Source organism: Styela clava, chromosome 2 (assembly GCF_964204865.1).
Source record: "Styela clava chromosome 2, kaStyClav1.hap1.2, whole genome shotgun sequence".
In the NCBI taxonomy this organism is placed as follows: domain Eukaryota; kingdom Metazoa; phylum Chordata; class Ascidiacea; order Stolidobranchia; family Styelidae; genus Styela; species Styela clava.
The window spans coordinates 30,863,048-30,883,175 of NC_135251.1; the positions used below are offsets into that span (position 1 = coordinate 30,863,048).

General features: G+C 34.6%; 1 protein-coding gene across 2 annotated transcripts; it reads left to right on the top strand.

Annotated features, from left to right (window-relative positions):
- The first annotated feature begins 1,706 nt into the window (after positions 1 to 1,706).
- LOC120335689 (ankyrin repeat and SAM domain-containing protein 3-like) lies at positions 1,707 to 13,860 on the top strand. Of its 2 annotated transcripts, XM_078110151.1 has the most exons (14): positions 1,707 to 1,828; positions 2,860 to 4,433; positions 4,970 to 5,075; positions 5,916 to 6,114; positions 6,288 to 6,409; positions 6,546 to 6,627; positions 7,199 to 7,322; positions 8,285 to 8,461; positions 8,778 to 8,851; positions 9,138 to 9,262; positions 9,530 to 9,674; positions 10,194 to 10,366; positions 11,798 to 11,876; positions 12,289 to 13,860. In XM_078110151.1, exons 2-14 carry the CDS (start codon positions 4,346 to 4,348, stop codon positions 12,442 to 12,444), a joined length of 1,650 nt encoding a protein of 549 aa, XP_077966277.1. In that variant the 5' UTR covers positions 1,707 to 1,828; positions 2,860 to 4,345; the 3' UTR covers positions 12,445 to 13,860. The 2 variants fall into 2 exon arrangements, with proteins under 2 accessions (XP_077966277.1, XP_039259201.2); XM_039403267.2 differs by lacking the exon at positions 1,707 to 1,828 and having other exon boundaries at positions 2,084 to 4,433; positions 8,321 to 8,461.
- Positions 13,861 to 20,128: the final 6,268 nt, after the last annotated feature.

The window sequence follows — 20,128 nt, forward strand, 5'->3', positions numbered from 1 at the left end:
ATTTGCAGACAAATGCAGGGTTGTCCAAAACGAATCGAATATTCGAAAACATTCGAATATCAAAGTATTCGAATACCTTTTCGGCTGATTTTCGAATAATTCCGAATAATAGCCACTTTTCGCCGTCAGCAAGGAGTTTTGTTTCGTTTTAAAGAGAACTCTTCAAACGATTTTCCGCGCTTTGTCACGTTTTGTAATGACGGTGAAATAGTATCGGCGCTTAAGTTGTTTGTTATCTTCTGTGCCAGCATTCGCCTCATATTGTTGCAACACATTTGTACGGTTGTGAGATTGGCACTATTGCCATTCCCTTGCAAGGCTTCTAATTTACGCATTCATTTGTATCGAGTCACGAGTCTCACATAAATCCATTACCAGTAAGTCAGATATTAAATAAGTTAAATAAAGTCGTACGCTTTGTTACAAATTACGACACCCAATAAATTGTCGCAGGTCGGAAAAAACAAGTTGATTTATTAGGAAAAATCATTTACACTATTTCCCGATTTTTGGCAAATAAGTTTGATAATGATAGTCAAAAAGTATCGACTTTATACTATGGTGATTTTCCGTTGCGACAAAATATTCAAATTCGTGAACAATAACAGCATTTAAAATGCCTTACCGTATTAATTTAATTTTGTTTAATCTATCTATTCTAATCTATTCAATACTGAGGCGATCTGCGGACATAAATTGTGTGGTAAACTGCCCCATTTATAATAAATTTTTTATTCCTATTTCCTTACTCAGGAAAAACTATTACAACTCTAAAATACCACAACTACCTGTGGACATAAAATGTGTGGTAAACTGCCCGATTACAATTAATTTTTGATTTGTATTTTCGTACTCGTGGAAAAATAATTTATACTATTTCCCGCTTTTAGGAAACTACTTTTGATAATGATAATTAAAAGTATGGACTTTTATCTAGGATGATTTTCCGTTGCGACAAAATATTCAAATTCATGAACGACAACAGCATTTAAAATGTCTTACCGAATTAATTTAATTGTGTTTAAGGTAACTCATAGTTACGTCGACCTTACGAATAAATTGATGCATAACTACTCTAAAAGATACGGCGGCAATCTGTGGACATAAAATGTGTGGTAACTACCTGATTATGATTAATTTTCGATTCCCAGTTTTGTACATACGAAAAACAAAAGCATTACAACTTTAAAATAATGCGACAATCTGTGGAAATATGTGTGGTAAAATGCCGGAATATAATTAATTTTTAATTTATATTTTCATACTCACAAAAATAATTTATACTTTTACCCACTTCCGGCAAATAGTTTTGATAATGATAGGTAAAAGTATTGACTTATTTAATAAATCGACGACTGATAACAGAATTTAAAATGTCTTGCGGTATTAATTTAATTGCGTTCAACGTAGCCTAACTCATGGTTGCGCCGTCCTACGAAAAAATGAAAGGATTACTTTTGTGAAAATAAATTTGAATAAATTTGAAAATAAATTTGAAATACCACGTCAACAGCGGGTATAAATTTTCTGGTAGCCAGCTTGTAGATAACGGTTATTCCATTGTTTATTGTATGCAAATACTGACATACACCAAGATAAGCTTATTTTACTTGAATTTATTTTCGAAGTATTCGAAATTTCATATTCGAAAATAATAATTTTGAATGTATTCGAAATAGTGAACTATTCGGTATTGGCCATCCCTGGACAAATGTATTAAATTGTTTTCAAAAAAGTTTATACAGCTCTGCAGTTACAATTGAACCTTACAACTTGCAGACTTGGAAATATAAGTTATTTGTTGAGAATCGAGAATCATCAAATATGAGTGAGTTAAAGCTTAACTTAAGTGTTATATCTGTCTACAGGTCTATGATACGGTACCTGGTACCGGTACCTGCATTCTTTATTTTATGTGATTAATCAGTTTTCCAATGCCAAATTTTGACTAGAAGTACCGGTAATTCCATGAAGTTTATTAATAGTACTGTACGGTACCGGTACATACTGAGGGAGGCGGACAACTCGACTACCCGTGTAGTCGAGTTGTCCGTCAGCCCATACTGACATACCGGTACCGGTACGGGTGAGTAATAAACAATAATTATTCATGCATGCCAACTCAGACACAATTTATTTTAAAAATAGATTTCCATGTAGTCTAATAATACTGATAACTTTTGTGTGAAGCGTCCTAGATACAATCATACTGTCATATGCAAACAGACATGCATAGGCTATCAACAAATTCATTTCGCGACTCGCTGTTGTTGGCATTTTTTTTTTCCAATTTGTAGCTAATGTTCTGGTATAATATAGAGAAATTGGTACTTCTGTACTTAAAAGTATTGTGGTCTTTGGATGGATTGCAATAAAGAGTGGCGATAATAGGGTAACTTACGTTACGTACCTGCGTACTGACGTAACTTGCAATCTGGCACGCCACCGCACCTCTGATTACCCTGCGTGGGTTCGAATTCCATGTGGGGTTTATTATATGCGAGAGGATTGCTGGACTCCTCGCTGCCGTAGGGTGGTTCCCGTATCCGCTGGGAGGTTATGGCTTCCTCCACCATCAAGTCCATGCATCTGAAAACAAATAATTGGCTAACTACTCCTATACCAGCATACCCTATATCAGAGTTTCCCAAACTTTTTGGGCCGCGGACCTCTGTTTGTGAATTTTATTTGTGACGGACCCCCATCCTATGCCGTATCAATTTCTTTGTCTAACTAACGAGAAAAGATGATGTTTCCTTTGACGAAATAAAACTCATGAAAGCCTGATTCAATACATATTGAAGTTATAATACTGGTAGACCAATGGCAATTCGATAAGATGCCCCTCCTTCCTTGCAGCAACGGTAACAGGCTCAAATGTCTTAGCAAAGTCGTACAAGTTATCGACTGGTGATAACTCAGTAACCCATTCAATCAATTATTACCAACGATGTAGCCCTGTGACGGAGGTCTACCTCATAGACGCCAAAAGTAAGAATCGTTCTACAACATCTTTTCACCCCCAACAATAACGATTTGTGATTGCATGAACTTATGACTTTATCTCGTTTACGAATGTCTGTCTGACAGTGGATATATGGTAAAATCTATGTGTTTCATGACTCATCGTTCATATCATTGCGGCCACCCTGTGCAGTCATCACGGACCCCAGTTTGGGAAACCCTGCCCAATGTGGACTGGTAGCTGGACGAGAGGCCGTGGTTCGCCATATGAATAACCGGTCTCATCGACTTTCCTCTTCCCTGGGATAAATATGTAAATCCTGTCTTATATCTGTATATATGGCTATGCTGATATCAGTCAGTGTCAGTACCCTGGTGTGGAAGGTTTTTTTTGTAATGATCAATTGATCATTTCGATTTCAAAATAATATTAGCGGTTAATAAGATTTACGTTTGATGCTAAATATCTTCTGTTAATCATGATACCACTGAGAACATTACTATAATTAACAACATCAGTGTTCTAAGTTTCATAAAGATTAAAAACTGAATTTTATATTTCCATCCTTCCAAGACATTTGAAATAAGTCAAATACTGTATCAGATTGAATTGGTCATTATATCAGCTTATATGTTTTAAAATTATAACAGCCTGAAAGTTCAATACAATCTTTGTATTTTGTCGTATTTTGTTTGTTTATTTTGGGCCCAAGCGTGGTTTAACTAGATTTGTGTGTGAACTGGTTAGCGGGCACATGATATTTTCATGTTTCAAATTGTTTTAAAAGTTGTTCTGATGCTCCAGAATTCTCCGTTTTTAATTATGGAGTTCTCTATAGGCTATATCTATTTATTAATTTTCTACTATTTTTTTGTCTTGCCTGTACTGTACCCCTTTTGCCATTACATTATTAGTATTGGTGCATTAGGAGTGCACATTGATTTCAGGATTTATTTTCATATATTTTTTAATTTATCAGTTGACCAATCAGGGAAGTAAGGGACATTTTTGTTTTTTTCGCACAATTATCTGGCTTGAATTAATAGTGGCCGACTCTGATTACCTTAGTTTGGTCATTTCGCTGTAGGCTGTATCACCATCTCCCAGTCTGTATGGAAATACCGAAATAAGTGCAGTATCCTCCCAGTCTGTATGGAAATATCGAAATAAGTGTAGTATCAATTATTATGTAGACATGTAATTTTATTCCTGTATTTTGGTTGAGAAATACTGAAATATAAATTGCCAAACATGCTAAATGCTGTTATAAAGCTAATGTAACTTATCACCTTTTTCAGTTTTCACCCTTTTCGGTAATTACATAAAACTTAACAAAAACTCAGCCAATAGCAATTTCCGGATTCAAGGCAATATTCAAAAATGGCAGTGCAAGGTATTGATAATTTTGAAGAATCGGGAATATTTCATCAAAGTTTGTCAATATGGAAGGGAATTTGTCACAGTGCAGGTAAGCTAGTAGTTGTACAAGTGTAGACCCTGGATCCTGAGTGCCCCGATAAAGCAATATTCTGAATATCTGACACTTCAGCTTTCGGTCAAGTGTCTGAATGTACAGGTACTGATTGGGGTTCGATCTTTTGTAAAATTAAAGTGCAAATGACTTGCCTCAATATTCTGCACTACTAAAGGCAAAGAGAGGATTGTGGTCTTCAGACAATGTTGGGACATCGATTATTTCCTGGGAAAGTCAATATGGGGGATGCACTCATGTCTCGTCATTCTAAAATTCTTTTAATGTAATACATATTCATGATATGTGGGTGTGAATCGTGTGATATATCTAAATGCCAGGTTATTTCGATTGCTTTTCTCCATTGCGGAGATGACGCCCCACTTCATATGTTTCTGATGCTATTTTTTCTAAAAAAAATAGGAGATACAAATAGTAGAGGATACTTGTATAATGCATGCTCAGCCCATATTTCGGAACCTGATATATTGAACATTTTGCTGAATGAAAGTCACCTTTATATTTATTTGCAGATGGAACATTTGTTTATGAAGATGATAATTTTGATCCCATTTCTCTTGATCTCCACACGTCTGCTTCTATTGGTGAAACTGAATTAGTTCAAGATATATTAGACAGGTATGATATACTTCAATTCAGATATTTTCTATTCATTACCATGGCAATTATGGAAATATGGGCTCTCAAATCCTCTTATTTGTTGCAAATCGAGTTGAATCATTGGATTTTTGAATATTTTATTGAGTCGGTTTTGAAGATGTTCGTATAGCACAAGTTTTTTCAAATACTCAGGCAACAGGAAATATTCTCGACTCAAATTTACTGAATTATTTGTTATTAATGCTGTATAATCATCATGATGGCAATACTGTTAGTCTGTTAATTTGGTTATTTTTTCATAAAAATTCAACAAGTCATTGCTGCAAACCAACGCACCCCTGCTGCCAACGACAAGCTTCATTTAACTACCAATTAGAAAGTTTTTATGATAGTGGGGTCAGTAGCAAAGGTTAAGTTTGAATTAAAATAATAGTTTTTCATGAAAACTTAATTAAAACTGGAAGGGAAATTAGATAATTTTAATCAACTTTCTAAGATTAGTGCTTTGCCGATAGCTACGGTAATAATATCATAATGTCTTCAAGAAAAGAGATGTATAGTTGGTAGCAAACAAGTAGAACAGCACAGTATGTGGTAAATGATGGACACATTATTGACTGTTGGATCTTGGAGATATAGATTTTGCATCCAGCTGAAATTGGAGTTTTATAATAGTTTACAGAGGTCTTGCTTTTTTAAAATAATGGTAAGGTACAAATTTTCAGGCAATCGTTGTTCGAGAAAGCTGTCTTTCAGGTTTAACATTTCTCATTTCGATAAATTTCCCATTGTAATATATTGAATAAATGAGTAATATAAGAAATAAGAATATGTTTTACCATTATCATATTATGACAGGAAACAGGTCAAAGTTAATGGATTGAATAGAGGAGGGTGGTCACCATTAATGTATGCCGCTTACATGGGACATCAAGAAACAATTAATCTTTTGGTTGAGACTGGGGCTGATATAAATCAAAGAACTCCACAGGGTTCAACATCATTAATATTGGCTGCTATGTGTGGTTACGATGCAGTGATGCCGTTTTTATTACAGGTATGGGTGTGAATTTAATTAACTCTACTAAACTTAATCAGTCAATCGCTTTACTGAATCGACTTTATTGTTTGCCCAACTGTGATATGCTGTGTTTCATTTCACCATAATAAAAGGATGCTCTTTTTTCAATTAGTACATCTTACAAACAATTAACACTCAAATTTTCGCAGAATGGAGCAGATTTGGAAGCAAAAGATAATCGTGGTTGGACTGCCTTATTTCATGCTGCTAGTTCTGGTCATCAACAAACCACTGAATTTTTAATCAAAGCCGGTGCTAATTTAGAAGTTGTGTAAGTGATTTTGATTTGAGAATAGTGGTTATCAAAAGTTTTTATAACTGTTTGGTCATTTATATTGTAACCGATTTTTTATTTGTATATGACGGGTATTGTACAAATGTAATAAATGTTACTGTATATGTTACAGTGAGCCAAATCATCATTTGACACCGATTATGGAGGCAGCTGCATCGGGTCACGAAATGATTGTTCAACAACTTCTTCAGCAGGTAGTTGATGTGAAGTCTAACCTATTTCTACATATACTATATATCCTAACAATTTTGAATCCATTGTTATATCACTGTCATACAGTAACATCATCGTTCGCATTTGTTAAACGGTCACAAGACGCACCCAAAAATGACTCTCAACTTCGGATTGGCAAAAACTTTTACTTCAGTTTTTGTCAAAAATTTTGAATTCGATTATCACCAATATAGGTCTGAAATTTAAATGCTTGAAATTTGAATATTCAACCTAACCTGCGCAGAAGCCTATTTTATTTTTTGAGTATGAGAATGTAAATTTTTTTGTATAAACTGGTCTAATTCAACAATTGGAAGTTGATAACAGACTCCTATTAAGAAGCTTTTGTTAATATGCTGAAGAATCATGAATCATCAAATGAATCCAATATTAAAGCCTTGTACTTAAAACTATAATCAAACATATATATTGTTCCCTTCATTTTATATGTATTTTTTTTCTGAACTAGTTCCCTCATTGCAGGGCTTATCAATATGTCCGATTACCATCCAAGCGACCCACATCGTAAAATAATCTGCAATCTTTTAACAGGGTGTTGATGTGAACAGGGTAGATATTAATGGTGAAAATGCACAGACTTTGGCTTGTGAGTACGGTCATATTGAAGTTGCAAACCTCATTGAAAATTTTGAAGGATATCAGAAAAAATCAAAAGGTATTTTTTTTTTTAATATATATTACGGTAACTACTTATTGAACTATTTATTCGTAACTCACAAGAAAGGTAACAACATTTTTCTACTGTTTTACTGTTTTCATTGATTAATTTTTAATCTCTTCTATTAATCTTTATAATCAATTTATTCAAATTCCTCTTATATCAGTATATGACTGTGCATCTACCATTATGCATGGATTAATCTGTATGACCATCATAATTATGTATAATTATTATCAGTTTAAGGGTCTCTCCTGAGTCCTGGCGCCGCTGTCACTTGGAAATGATCATTGTAGTATTAGTAATCTATCAACTTTTATGAAAGTGTTCGCAGTCTCGCTTTAATCAAAACTTGAATATAAATGAATATAATGAATATTAATACTGTGTAGAAGTAAATTAAATGTTTATGGGTATTTCCAAAATCGTATGCTCACATTCGGAGTGATGGACAAAAATCTGATAATAGGTCAAATTTCAGTCATCATAAAAGTATCCCTCTTAGCAATTCTCGTAATGTAAAGGTATCATTTCTCAGACTCAAATTGTTTCCTATATTACGTTAACAAGCTTCCTGATAAGTCTACTTGTAATTCGGTCCTTATGCTAATGATATAACTTTATTTATATATGGTGATATTTTATGCTTCTGCTTAAAATCCAATTTGTATTCCAGCTGTGGTAAAAATTGTAAATGTATAGAATGGCCCAGTGTCATGCCTTTGGGTTCATGAATGGCAAGGCCTCAAAATAAAGTAAATTCGTCATTGATTATATTTACCATAATTGACTTATTTCTTCTTTCTCCCCAAAACTTCTGACTTATGTAATTCTTTTCACAAACCTGTTTTCCTGATTCAAACATCTAAATGAAGTGCTGTATCCACCTGAATCTTTGTCTAAATAAATCCACACATAGCTTTAATAGAATGTTATGGGTAGGCTATATCTGTTTTCAGGCAAAAAAACTAATCGAAACAATTTGAACAACACAGCATATCAAAGACAATCAAATGCTAATAACAATAATTATAGTTCATCTGGACCTAGCATACACGATGGACCAAAAGCTTTTGCGCAGATGACTGGTTTAGGTGCCGATGGAAAACCAAAACCCAGTGGAGAATTTCCCTTATGTGAGTAATTTTATTTGTTACATGGAATATTATATATTACATTTCCAATTCTAAATTTCATTGCTATATATCGGTGGCAACTTGCAATGAATGCTTTAATAAAAGTACTTAGTGACCACTTCGTTCATCGGCAAACATCAAATGTTTTGTGAGTAGACTTTGAAAGAGTGTATGTCTGTTGGATTGTCGGTCTGTGTTTGTAATACGGAGTTGTCTTAATAATAGTGAATATAACTGTACTGTGTAGCTTTATGAATCTGAAATTCTTCAGACTAGAGTGAACTGCACATTGCCTAATTCGAATTTTTTTTATCAGTTTTGCCAGAACCTTCGCCTCAACAACAACGAATACAGGAACCAAAATTTGAATCAAAGTGGACCGGTTGTAAGGTGTGTTGGAATATTAGATGCATGAATATTAGATCATTCATTTAATATAGTTTTGGAACATGGGAGACTTGAGTCATACAGTCTGATTCTACCACTTAACTATAATCGGACAGTCATCAGTGTGTTTTTGTTACTAATTTTTGAGTACTAGGGTTATTCCTAATTTAAGGATTTCTATGTATAATAGGCTACTACCTAATAAAAATATATTTTTGCATCTTTAATAAAATAATCGATTCAATTTATTCGATGTCCAAGTATTCTATACAACATCTGCTTTTTCTAGGACCTTCCCTCATTTCTAGAAGAGATTGGATGCAGCAAACACTTGCCAATATTCAAAGAACAAGATATCGATTTGAGAATTTTTTTAACTTTAACAGAAGCTGAATTGAAAGAAATAGGAGTAAAGTATGTTGAATAGTTAAAAGGTTGCTAAACTATACAACATATGGCCAAATGTACTTGAAATATTTATGAAAAAGCAAACAAATCTATGTAACAAGGTCTTCTACATCTACTTTGGTGAAGAACTGATTGCCAGTTCCCAAACATGAAATATTTAATTACTGTCAAAAGTAGAGAGAATTTTCATGAATCTTGAATTAATTTCAGAGCTTATTAAACGTGTTCACCCACGGAATAAATATACTATATTTACTTTAATCTCATCTTCAGGTTATTCGGTCCTAGACGAAAAATGGTTGCGGCTATTGCACGAGTAAACAGTTCTATACAAGCAAGTTTAATAGATAGAACAGAAGTTGCATACTGTGATTCATTATTATTCAGAATAAAGGATATGGAAACCAAACTGAAAGAGGTGAATTGAGTAAAAAAGATTTTATCATACCATGCAGATACGCAATAGCAATAATATCGTCTTGACTTTGTTTGGTTTTGTTTTGTTTTTGGAAGAACATGATGTTCAACATCACCACGAGACCTTTTAAATTTATGCTTTTCATTTAGGTATACTGCAGTTAAGTCATATACGAAAATAATAAAAAAAAATCGATTGAGTATATGCTTGTAAATATGTAGCCACCGTGTTCCAGGATTTATAATCTTGTGATTGTATTTATAATGAAGAAGGCCATTGCCTCGTTTTGTTTGTTTCTGATTTGAATTACATATGTCTTGACATTCTTAACTGAGCCAGATTTCTTATATTGCTACCAAATCCGTTACTGGTAGTACATATGCCTCCTCCAGTATCATGTCATTCAATGTAATATTTTTGTATTTATGGCTAAAATGTGGAAAGTCGGCCACAATATAGTAGCTTACAGTCGTTGTTGACCAGTTTTTTTTATTTTAATTTCTTTTTCTTGTTATTCAGTGTCAAGAAACAGTAACTGATCTGTCTGCACAACTTGCACAAGAAAGACAGTTAAGATCTGTTGCTGAAAGTGTTCTCATGGAACAAAAAGAATCGAAATCATCAATGCATAGATGCACTGACAAAATCATAGTTGAACACGGAAATCTCATAAGAATTGCTGATCAGATCAGGTAGTTAAGTTTTTGTATTCAGGTTAGATTAATGTCTTCGGACAAGTCATATTACTATCCACTTTTGATACAGATGAAAATTGGCAGCTTATTAATCCATTAAAGTGATCAGTGAGGTATTAATAAACTTACTATATTCTATATACTATATACTATTGAGTTAGTATTCTTTTGCTTGATATTCATAAGATTGAAACGACAAGATTTACTTTGATTTCTCATCAGAAATGTTTGATTTTGCCTGATTATCACTAGTCTACATGCCAGATGATCATAATGTAACTATGAACACAATTTCATGAATTTTAAAACTGATGTTTCTCCCTTGAAAGGACGCTACCATTTGATTATCATTGAAGTTTGCCAGTGAAATTTTTTGATGTTCTGAGGTCAAAACAACAAAGCTTTTGCAGTTTTTCATTGAATGTTATCTCACTACCTGATACAAAAATGAACCTTGTTTTTTAGTATCTGTACTTTTAATTTCTCACATGTTATTCCTCGCTGCTTATATGGGCCATTCCAAGCAAAAGTTATTCCATCAATTTTTTAAAAAGTGTAGTGAAAGTAATTTTTTTTTATTTTTGATATCAAAAGACATTGGAATTTTATCGGACTGCATTCATTTCATCGAACAATTTAAAATTTCACTCAGGTTTTTTATGGTTTATAAAAAATGGCCTGAAATGTAGAAATTTTGGTATAATTGACATATTTTGTGATGATTCCTTGTTTGATTGTGTGGTACAGGTATTTCATATGGAATTGACGCACTGGATTTAAGTTAATGAAGTTTAAATGTTTGCAGTGCTGTAGGACATTTCTTCACCCCTATAACGATTTATTACCAGAATTTTAAGAGATTTTAAGAGATTTAGAGGGCGCTATTCCGAAGTGGAAAAATGTCCTGTAGTGTCACATACAATATGCACATTATTGGCATGGATTTACAGTGTTACATTAAGTAACTTGAGCAACACATAGAGGGGTAGTTCAGCTACTGTACCAGAAAATATTATGGGCTCCTACTGTACCATCGCAAAAATTTACAGCACAACACAACGTACTGTTAGTGCATGGTGGATTTGCCGTCCTGTAGTGTCACCCTATATTTTACTATATTTTTTTTATCTACTAAGTAAGTCTTGGGTGTAACTTTTCTGCAATTTTTTACATTATTCAATAAAGCAACTGATTGGACAATGAAACAAAACATGTAGCTGAAAATGTGAAAATATATTGCATCCAACAACATGCAAAATTTCTGGAATTGTCCTATAGTGTCACTTGGAATAGCCCATATAGACATCAAAGAAATTAGTTTAGGTATTTTACTGTACACCAGGCATACCAAAAAATCGCATATGATGTTGTGGGAGTAAATTAGAAAAATAAATTTCTTTTATTATGTCAAATCGTAAATATTTTCAGATCTTATTATGCAAAAAGTAATCTGAGCAAAGGGAGACACCAGAGCAACACCAATACACAAATATCCAATTATAGGACGGTGAGAATCTTTATTTAATACCTCTTTCTGAAATAGCTTTTTTGGTTATATTTTTTATTGAATATTTTTGAAACTTTCCAGCTGTGTATATGATTCAATAGCATGTGAACTGAAAAAGGCAGCTCGAAATATGAATGCGCAACGCAAAAATTTACAATGATTTGAAATGATGTGGCGTGACATTGGTTCATGGACGAGTATCTTCCATTAAGATAAGATAGGTTTTACACATTTATCCTGGGGGAGATGAAAGCCGGCGGCTTAATCATATGTAGAACCTAGGTCTCTCGTCCGGTTACCAGTCTATGTAGAGTATGGAATTAGTTAGCTAGTCATTAGTTTCAGATGCATGGACTTAGATGGCGGAGGAAGATGGTGAACCAAATACACTTTTTAAAATACATTGTTACAGGTTGATCAGGAATATCCTAAACTTAGCCAAGAATTTGACATGGCTTTACATCATTCAAGAGCATGTTTATTGGAAATGCAGAGAGTTTTGCAAGTACATGGTTCAAATTCTATACCAACTGGTAAAGGTGACATTCAGTGGAAAGAGAGGGGTTGAACAAAATACCAGCTTTATGATATCTGAAGCTTACCTGATTTTATTGCAGTATTTTTGTACAAGTCAATAAAACATGACGCGATTCCTGGGCCAATGAAAAAACTCATAATCAGAGTTTATTGATTGTCGTTTTGTCATTCAAAGTCACTGATTTGAAAAATGAACCCATATTTTTGATATGATTATGTTATATCACATTTGATGTTGAAATGTACTTCCAATTACCTCGTAAAGATTATTGACAAAAATATTGCTGTGCTACCCAGTATGAATTTTGCAATATTTCTAATTGGGGTCGTGAGTGCTCAAAGCAAATTAGACCTTAGTTGGGTGATTCTTTTCTGTCGAAATCACTTTCAAGACTTTTTCGATTGCTAAATCACTATTGCTTTTCAAAAACGCTTTACTATTATTAGCAGTTTATTGCAAAAATAACTTGTTTTCAAGACTAGTATATCTTGTAAAAAAGTCTTTTTGAATCTTATTATCTCATTTTTTGAATAGGAGCAGAATTGTTTCCTGTAGCGTAAAACCTTATTACAGAGTTAGAAAGTGTGTGCTAAAATTTGTCTTGAACTTGAAGATTTGTAGAATTATACTAATTATAATGTTTTTATAAAGTGTGGACTACACACATGCCGTTAGCCACGGTTACCTAAGTCGTTGCTAGTTTCTGATAAACCTGTATTTTCTTTGCACACCCAACAATCACAATTACTGAAGTTTCATTTTTCTAGATTTTATGCTTGATAATTCTTGTTCTATTTCGTATGCACAAAATTAGGTATTGCATTTATTATTTCAGTATTTTATGTGTTTTTCATTTTTCTGGTATCTCGTGAACTGCCATGCTAGGTCGGATTTTTTTTCTATTAACCTTAATTTGCCCTATTGAAGAAACCAAATATCGTTTAGAATGGAAATTTCTGGTTCTTAATCATCACTGTCCCGACCTTGTACCATAAAGGATTATACGTGAACTTTTCTGCTTTCTGGGAGCAACGTATTGCTCGTACTGGTATTTACATGGAATGCTTTTAAATTTGTAGCAATTTTTGGGGAGCGAAAAATTTAGCCAAAATAGTTCTTTCTGGCGCGAATGCTCCATATTTTTCATTATTCCACCTATATTGTATTTTCATCTCAGTTATATTATTTATAATGTTGCATTTTTAATTTAGCATCTATGAAATGGACTTTCCTCAGATATATTTTCTTAACATTCTGGTAACTTATGGTCATTTCGATTTGCAAAAACCATAAGGTAAATTTTTGTACCTGTGGGTGCTATAATTCCTGCCTTCGTATAAGATGATACCAACGATTGTTTTAAGAATATCCACTGTACTTTATATTTGCCTCGGTGATGTGAATTGGGATTTTGTCAGTTATAATTAAATCATCACATCCTGAAAATATCTCTCTTTTCGCTTGCGTTTTAGAGTATGTTGTCAATAAGCCAATATCCCCCCCCCCCCCCCCCCCCCTTATTTATTTCTCTCGTCTGCTTTACGAGCCGAGAACCGCTCCGGCTGATGGCACATGTGCAGACTAGTTTCAAACACACCTGTTCGGAATATTGACACTTTTGTACTCCGCTGGTTTATTTTAAGTTATTTGCATAAGCGCGACTGTTTGACGAAATAAAATATTATTAGTTAGCCTGGAATACGCAGGTCTGCAGAAAATTTTGAGTGTTCAGCGGTGCAATATCAACAGAACATAACAATTTTCCAATTTTGTAGATAGAAAAGATCTCGTGTCAGCTTTCACAATGGTGGTAACAGCTCCTCCGCTGAGTCCCTATAGTTTGTACGTATATATTATTAGTTCGAAAAACAAGATATATGTAGGTAATTCGAGAGTGGCGGAAAATCACTGAAGTTAGGTAAACGTGGAAGAATTATTTGGGCGTTTTGATTCTGTACCTTCATAGGAATACCGTGCCATTATATTTCCCCAAAACCAGAAACGATTGTTACGTAAAATCATTTTTTTATTATATTGTCTTGGTCTTGGAAGGAATGCAATGTTATAGCGCAGGGGTGACCAAATTGCGGAACGTGGCAATTTTTTACGCGGCGCGCGGGAGCATTAGCAAATACTAAACAAGTCAAGTTGCCAAATTGTGTGTTGAATCACTTTAGGATTTACGGCTTTTTCATATGGCGAACAGCGACCTAGTTACCAGTTCAGGTTGTATGGCATTTGTTCGCCAGTTAATTTTTCAGATGCATGGACTTATTTATTTATGGTGGGGGAAGCGAACGGTTAGTTGTACCACCCTCCGACGGCGAGAAGTCCAGCTATCCTCCCATATTTATCCCACGCGGGATGCGAACGCAAGGTAATCAGAGGTGCTGTGGCAATAGTATTCCTAACGCTTAGCACTGAATCTAAACAAAGCTCGTGTGAGTTTCCATAACACGCTTATTGAAGGATCCCGTGTCCCCTGCAGTGCCTCAAATTTGCTGTTTCAACTTGCGCTTCTTTACTTGTAAGATTAACTCGGAAGAGCACGTCCTGCCGTATTACTACAAGCGACGCTTAGAATATGTACTGCTGCAATGTTTCATACCCACCAACCGCTATGTCATCGACAGATATTTTCACACATAGATGTTTGCACCCACAGTCATTTTTACTCCCAAAGATGTGTGTTCCTGGCAAAGTTTCATTTCTTTATTAATAAATGTATTTATCAAAACAGTTTGAAAATTGTAAGTGTAATCTTTCTTGCTTAGGGTCGCAACGTTTTTACGGTCGTTACAAGTTATGATCCTATCCCGCTTTTTCCATTGTCGGTCATTTTCCTACATAACGCTAATTTAGTACAATGAAGTAAGTTACTGAGGTCAGTTTACACGCTGTTAATTGCCGCGTATGATAGGTGGTCACAAATAAGTTTATCGCGTCAGCGTTAACAAATTACACAATGGAAGCGTGAAAAAAAAAACGATTTAGACTTGACGAAAGCTAGAATTATGTCGAGCAATTTGTTTATGACGCTTGTCTTTACTTTGTATATATATATACTGTTACATTATAGTGGTGACTACCATTATATGGCTTTTTTCATCTGATTTCATTTCGCATGAACAAGATTGATGATGGAAATTAATCGTGTGCGAGTTTGTTTGCAATGTGTTCGCATTCGTTGCAAGTTATAACATTGGGATGTCCATGTCTGGCAAAATGCAATAAAACTTCGTTTACTTCAAAGACTGGTGAATATATATGGGTGTAGTGTTCGCTGTGCAAATATCTTTGCGGTACAAATATACACCGGCGCAAATGTACGGAAGTGCAATTGTCCAAGGGTGCAATAGTATGCAGGTGCAAATACCTTGGGTTCGGTTTACGAGTGCAAAGATAATGTTCTCCTGAAGTAATTCGTGAATTTCTGCATTAGTGACACGTCGAAAACTTTCCTTTTGAAAACTTGATTGCGCTTCGCTGAAACTTTTACAGTCGCATCCGGTATTTAATAAAACTTGATTCTGACGTTCAGTCTCGAATATAGCATCTCGTTCTGAATCTTGTCCATGCACATTTTTTTCACTTGTCTCAGTTTTACAGTCATGCCGTCCGAATGATTTTTCATATTCTACTATCTTTTTGGTACAGTTTTGCCATTAGTTAACTTGTCCATTCACATGTGATCTTTTTGTCTTCCCAAGTAGGCGACAGTACAAAAAATAGATATATATATATATATATTGTCGGTTGACACAGAATATATCAGACTTGGGCGCGAAATACTTCATCCTTGTTTAGCTTTCGATTGCACAATTGCAATGCACTTTGTAGAAAAGCGTAATACCCTTGTTTCTCGGAAAATTGTTAAAGATAATTTCAGGTGAACTCCTTGTTAGAAAAATAATTAATGCAAGATCTTTCCATTTTATCTGACCGCATAGCAGGATCGACAACATATCATTGTAAAAACTTATATATTTCGCCCTTCTGTTGAATATCTGAGGTCTCCTTTTCTTTTCTCAGTAAGATACATATTTTCTACCGACGTTATTTGACCTTTTTGCTAATTTTCTATCCATAACACATTTAAGCATAAATTTAAACCATAAACAGATTTTTCAAAAATGAACAGAATAAAAAGCACAATGAACACGCTCACTTGGTTGCCTAAATATATATATATATATAGCAATCTGAATAATTTGATTTTCTGCGTTCTATTTTGGCTCCATTATGTTTTTCAATCATTATTAACGACTTTCCGAATTCTCTTCTTCACTCTGATATCATACTTTTTGCTGATGACTCAACGCCATATCTTCGAGGCAAAAACTTGCCTGAACTTTTGACCAAAGCAAATACCGACTTAGAAAATATTCAAGCTTGGTTGTCTGCGAACAAACTCACTATTAATGTCGATAAAACTAAATATATGATATTTAGCACGCCGAAGCAAAAGTGTCCAACTCTGCAACAAAATTTGGAATTAAATGGAATCAATATAGAAAGAGTTGATCAGACTCGTTTTCTGGGTGTAATGATCGATGATAAATTGTCTTGGAAACAACACACCAATATGGTTCTATCGAAAACAAGGTCGTCTCTTAGTGCCATTACGAAAATAGCCAACAACTTAAATACATCTTGTTTAATATCTCTATACCACTCTCTGATAGAAAGCCATATTCGTTATTGTGCCTCAGCTTATGTTCATCGCCAATCTTCCATTCTCAAAAAAATTCAAAGTGTTTGCAATCGCTTTATTAGAAGAGTTTTTCATAGAGGTAATCGCGAAAAAATTGATGACTTATTTAAAGAGCGTAGGCTACTACGAGTTGTGGATTTAGCTAAATTCGAACTATGTACTATGATGATCTCTTGTCACATTGGAGATCTTCCGTCCAGCCTGAACAGCCTGTTCCAAGCAAACCCAAATTCAAACAGCAGAAATAAAGATAATTTTTTTATTCCATTCGTCAGTAAAAGTATTTCACAAGAATCAATCGCAGTATGTGGACCAAAAGCTTGGAATTCCCTACCCGATGACATCAAAAATTCAAAATCGAACTCAGAATTTTGTTCCAAACTTAAACAATATATATTATCTTTAAGGTCAATTCATACTTACTCTTTTATATTGCTTTTACGAGACGAATAAACATACATACATACATACATTCCGATATCACGCATCTCGTTAGAAACAAGAGAGCTACGCCCAAATATATGGACACGTCTGTTCGCAGTACAGTACGGTTTACCGTACCGTCAGATCACAGCCTACAAATATATTCACACCAAGCGAAGCAGTACAGTAGGACACAAAATGGCGTCCGATGTTCGCAGAACGTTTAATGACGTCATAGCAAACAAAAACAAATCTCACAGAGCTAACAGAAATATCTAAAATGAATAAAAGTAATAGCCTTCTGGGGAAAAATTTTATCTTCAACCACTGAAAATTTCAAAGCAATTGGTCCAGTATTCGAAGAGAAAAGCGATTTTTTTTAAAAATGATGGAGACAAATAACAATAATAACAAAATTTTGAAACGATCGTTATGTCCACTACGTGTCCAATAAGGTAGAGTACATGTATGAGCATGTGATGAGATATTTGGCAAAAATAGAAAGAGCCTATTATGAGCTAGATTGCGTGTTCAGAAACTACCAATTATAAATCATAACAACAACAGTTTCATGAAGCCCATTTTCACACCAAAAATGAGTTTTAGCGATTATCACGTTGGTTATCAATATTCGCACATCTTCACGATAACGAGGATTCATAATTATTAGGAACAGTTTCAAACATGTCGTTGCAACTCAGATTCTTTTCTAGACTGCTAGAAATTGCTACTAAAGAAAAACGCGGTGATCAGTCATATCCTGATCAAAATCGGTCTATTTTTCTTTTGCCAATCAGAAGCAAAGTATTTGAATCACTAATCAACACAGTCATTACTGTCCATCTAGAATCGCGGTCTTTTAGTGACAAACAAAAAACTATTCTGCCGCCGATTTGTTAACAGTTGTAACTGAACGAATATACGTCGCATTGTATCGAAGTGATAAGGTTAAATCTATGGCCTTGAATATTTTAAAAGCCTTTGATAGAGTTTTGCACGCCGACCAGAACTGTCTGATTGTGCGCGTGTATTTCTTGGATAGCTTTAGCAGCGAAGAAAGTCCGTGGAGAGCTTCTTTAGGATATCAGTGGTGCCTATGTATCTGGCCGTAGACAAATAAATTTGGCTCGGCTACGCTCTGATCTCTCTGGAATCAAAAATGTCTAATCAATCAATCGTTATATAATCCTGGCACAGCTACAGTTCTGATGTCTGAGGAAATCCCAGACGGAGCATCTAAACTCCATCTGGTTGGGCTCACCATCTGTAATGATTTGAGTTGGAATGAATAAACACGGGTAGAAACGCGTCGATAAAAGTTGAATTTTGTTGACATCTATCCCATGAGTGTACATTTATTGTACAAAGCACTAAAACGTCCATGGATGGAGGTATTACTGTCAAATTCGTAAAACATCAAAATTTAGTTTTTAGTTTGGTTGTGGCAGCATCAGGCGGGCCAGATTGAATTACCTAACGGGCTAGACTTGACCCGCCGCAGGCCGTAGTTTGCCAATGTCAGGGACTATAACAGTGGTCCCCGAACTTTTTTCCGCGACTTCAATTCACGTAAAATCTAAAATTACAGATATTCGCGACCCTACAACAGGAAAAGTTGAGCAGATCAAAATTAAGTGAATTCTATTAAATTATCTTAATGAGAAAATGTGCCTGCGTATCATCTGTAAGTTTTCGAAACTATGCTTGAAACCTTTCCATAAGAGGCAATATAAAAAGAATAGCCAATGGATTTATTTATCCACAGTGTAGTAATTATCTTCATTTATCTTTACTGGCGCTGATGACGCTTCAATTTACGTTGAAAACGTTCTGTCGGTTTATCCTACTATAGCGTAGTGTTATTTTTTCATTGATTCTTTGGAATGAAATAATGAATATTCTCGTAGACAATACACTTTGGCTTAACATATACTTCGACGAATCCAATTCAAATGCATCTGGGCTAATATTGGTCACCTGATCAGGATTGTCCATGGTGCGTTAATTTATTCACAATCCCCACCTACATCATTCTAAAATCGAAGAATTAACATGAGTCACTGCATCTTCCTAATGCAAAGTTTTATTCAGCCTCGTGGCTCACCAAACCCAGCCAAGCCCACGAACATGGTATGATTGAACGATACGTTGCTTTTAAGTCCAATTTCCCTGCGTTTAAGACATCTCAGAAAATCGAATCGATTACGATGGTCTACTCTAGAATACAAGTACTCACGTCCAGAAGGTTGTCAAATTCGTATGTAATATACTCAAAACACTATAAGCAGGGAAATATCATTGACGTTCGCAACATTATCACTCAATAGGATTCACTACAACCCGACCAGCACAAATTTCACTTTCAAATCATGTGACCCATATGCAACCCCGGAAAATCTTCTCACAACCCACAGTTTGTTAACCAGTTGTCTATAAAACATCACTACTATAACACTCTATTTTTATTACAAAAATAAAGTTTGCAGTATATATAATATATATATTTTTTTATATGTAAATAAAAATTAAGTGTCTGAATCAAGGAATCTGCTTGCGGGCGCAAAGTTGCTGCCAGCG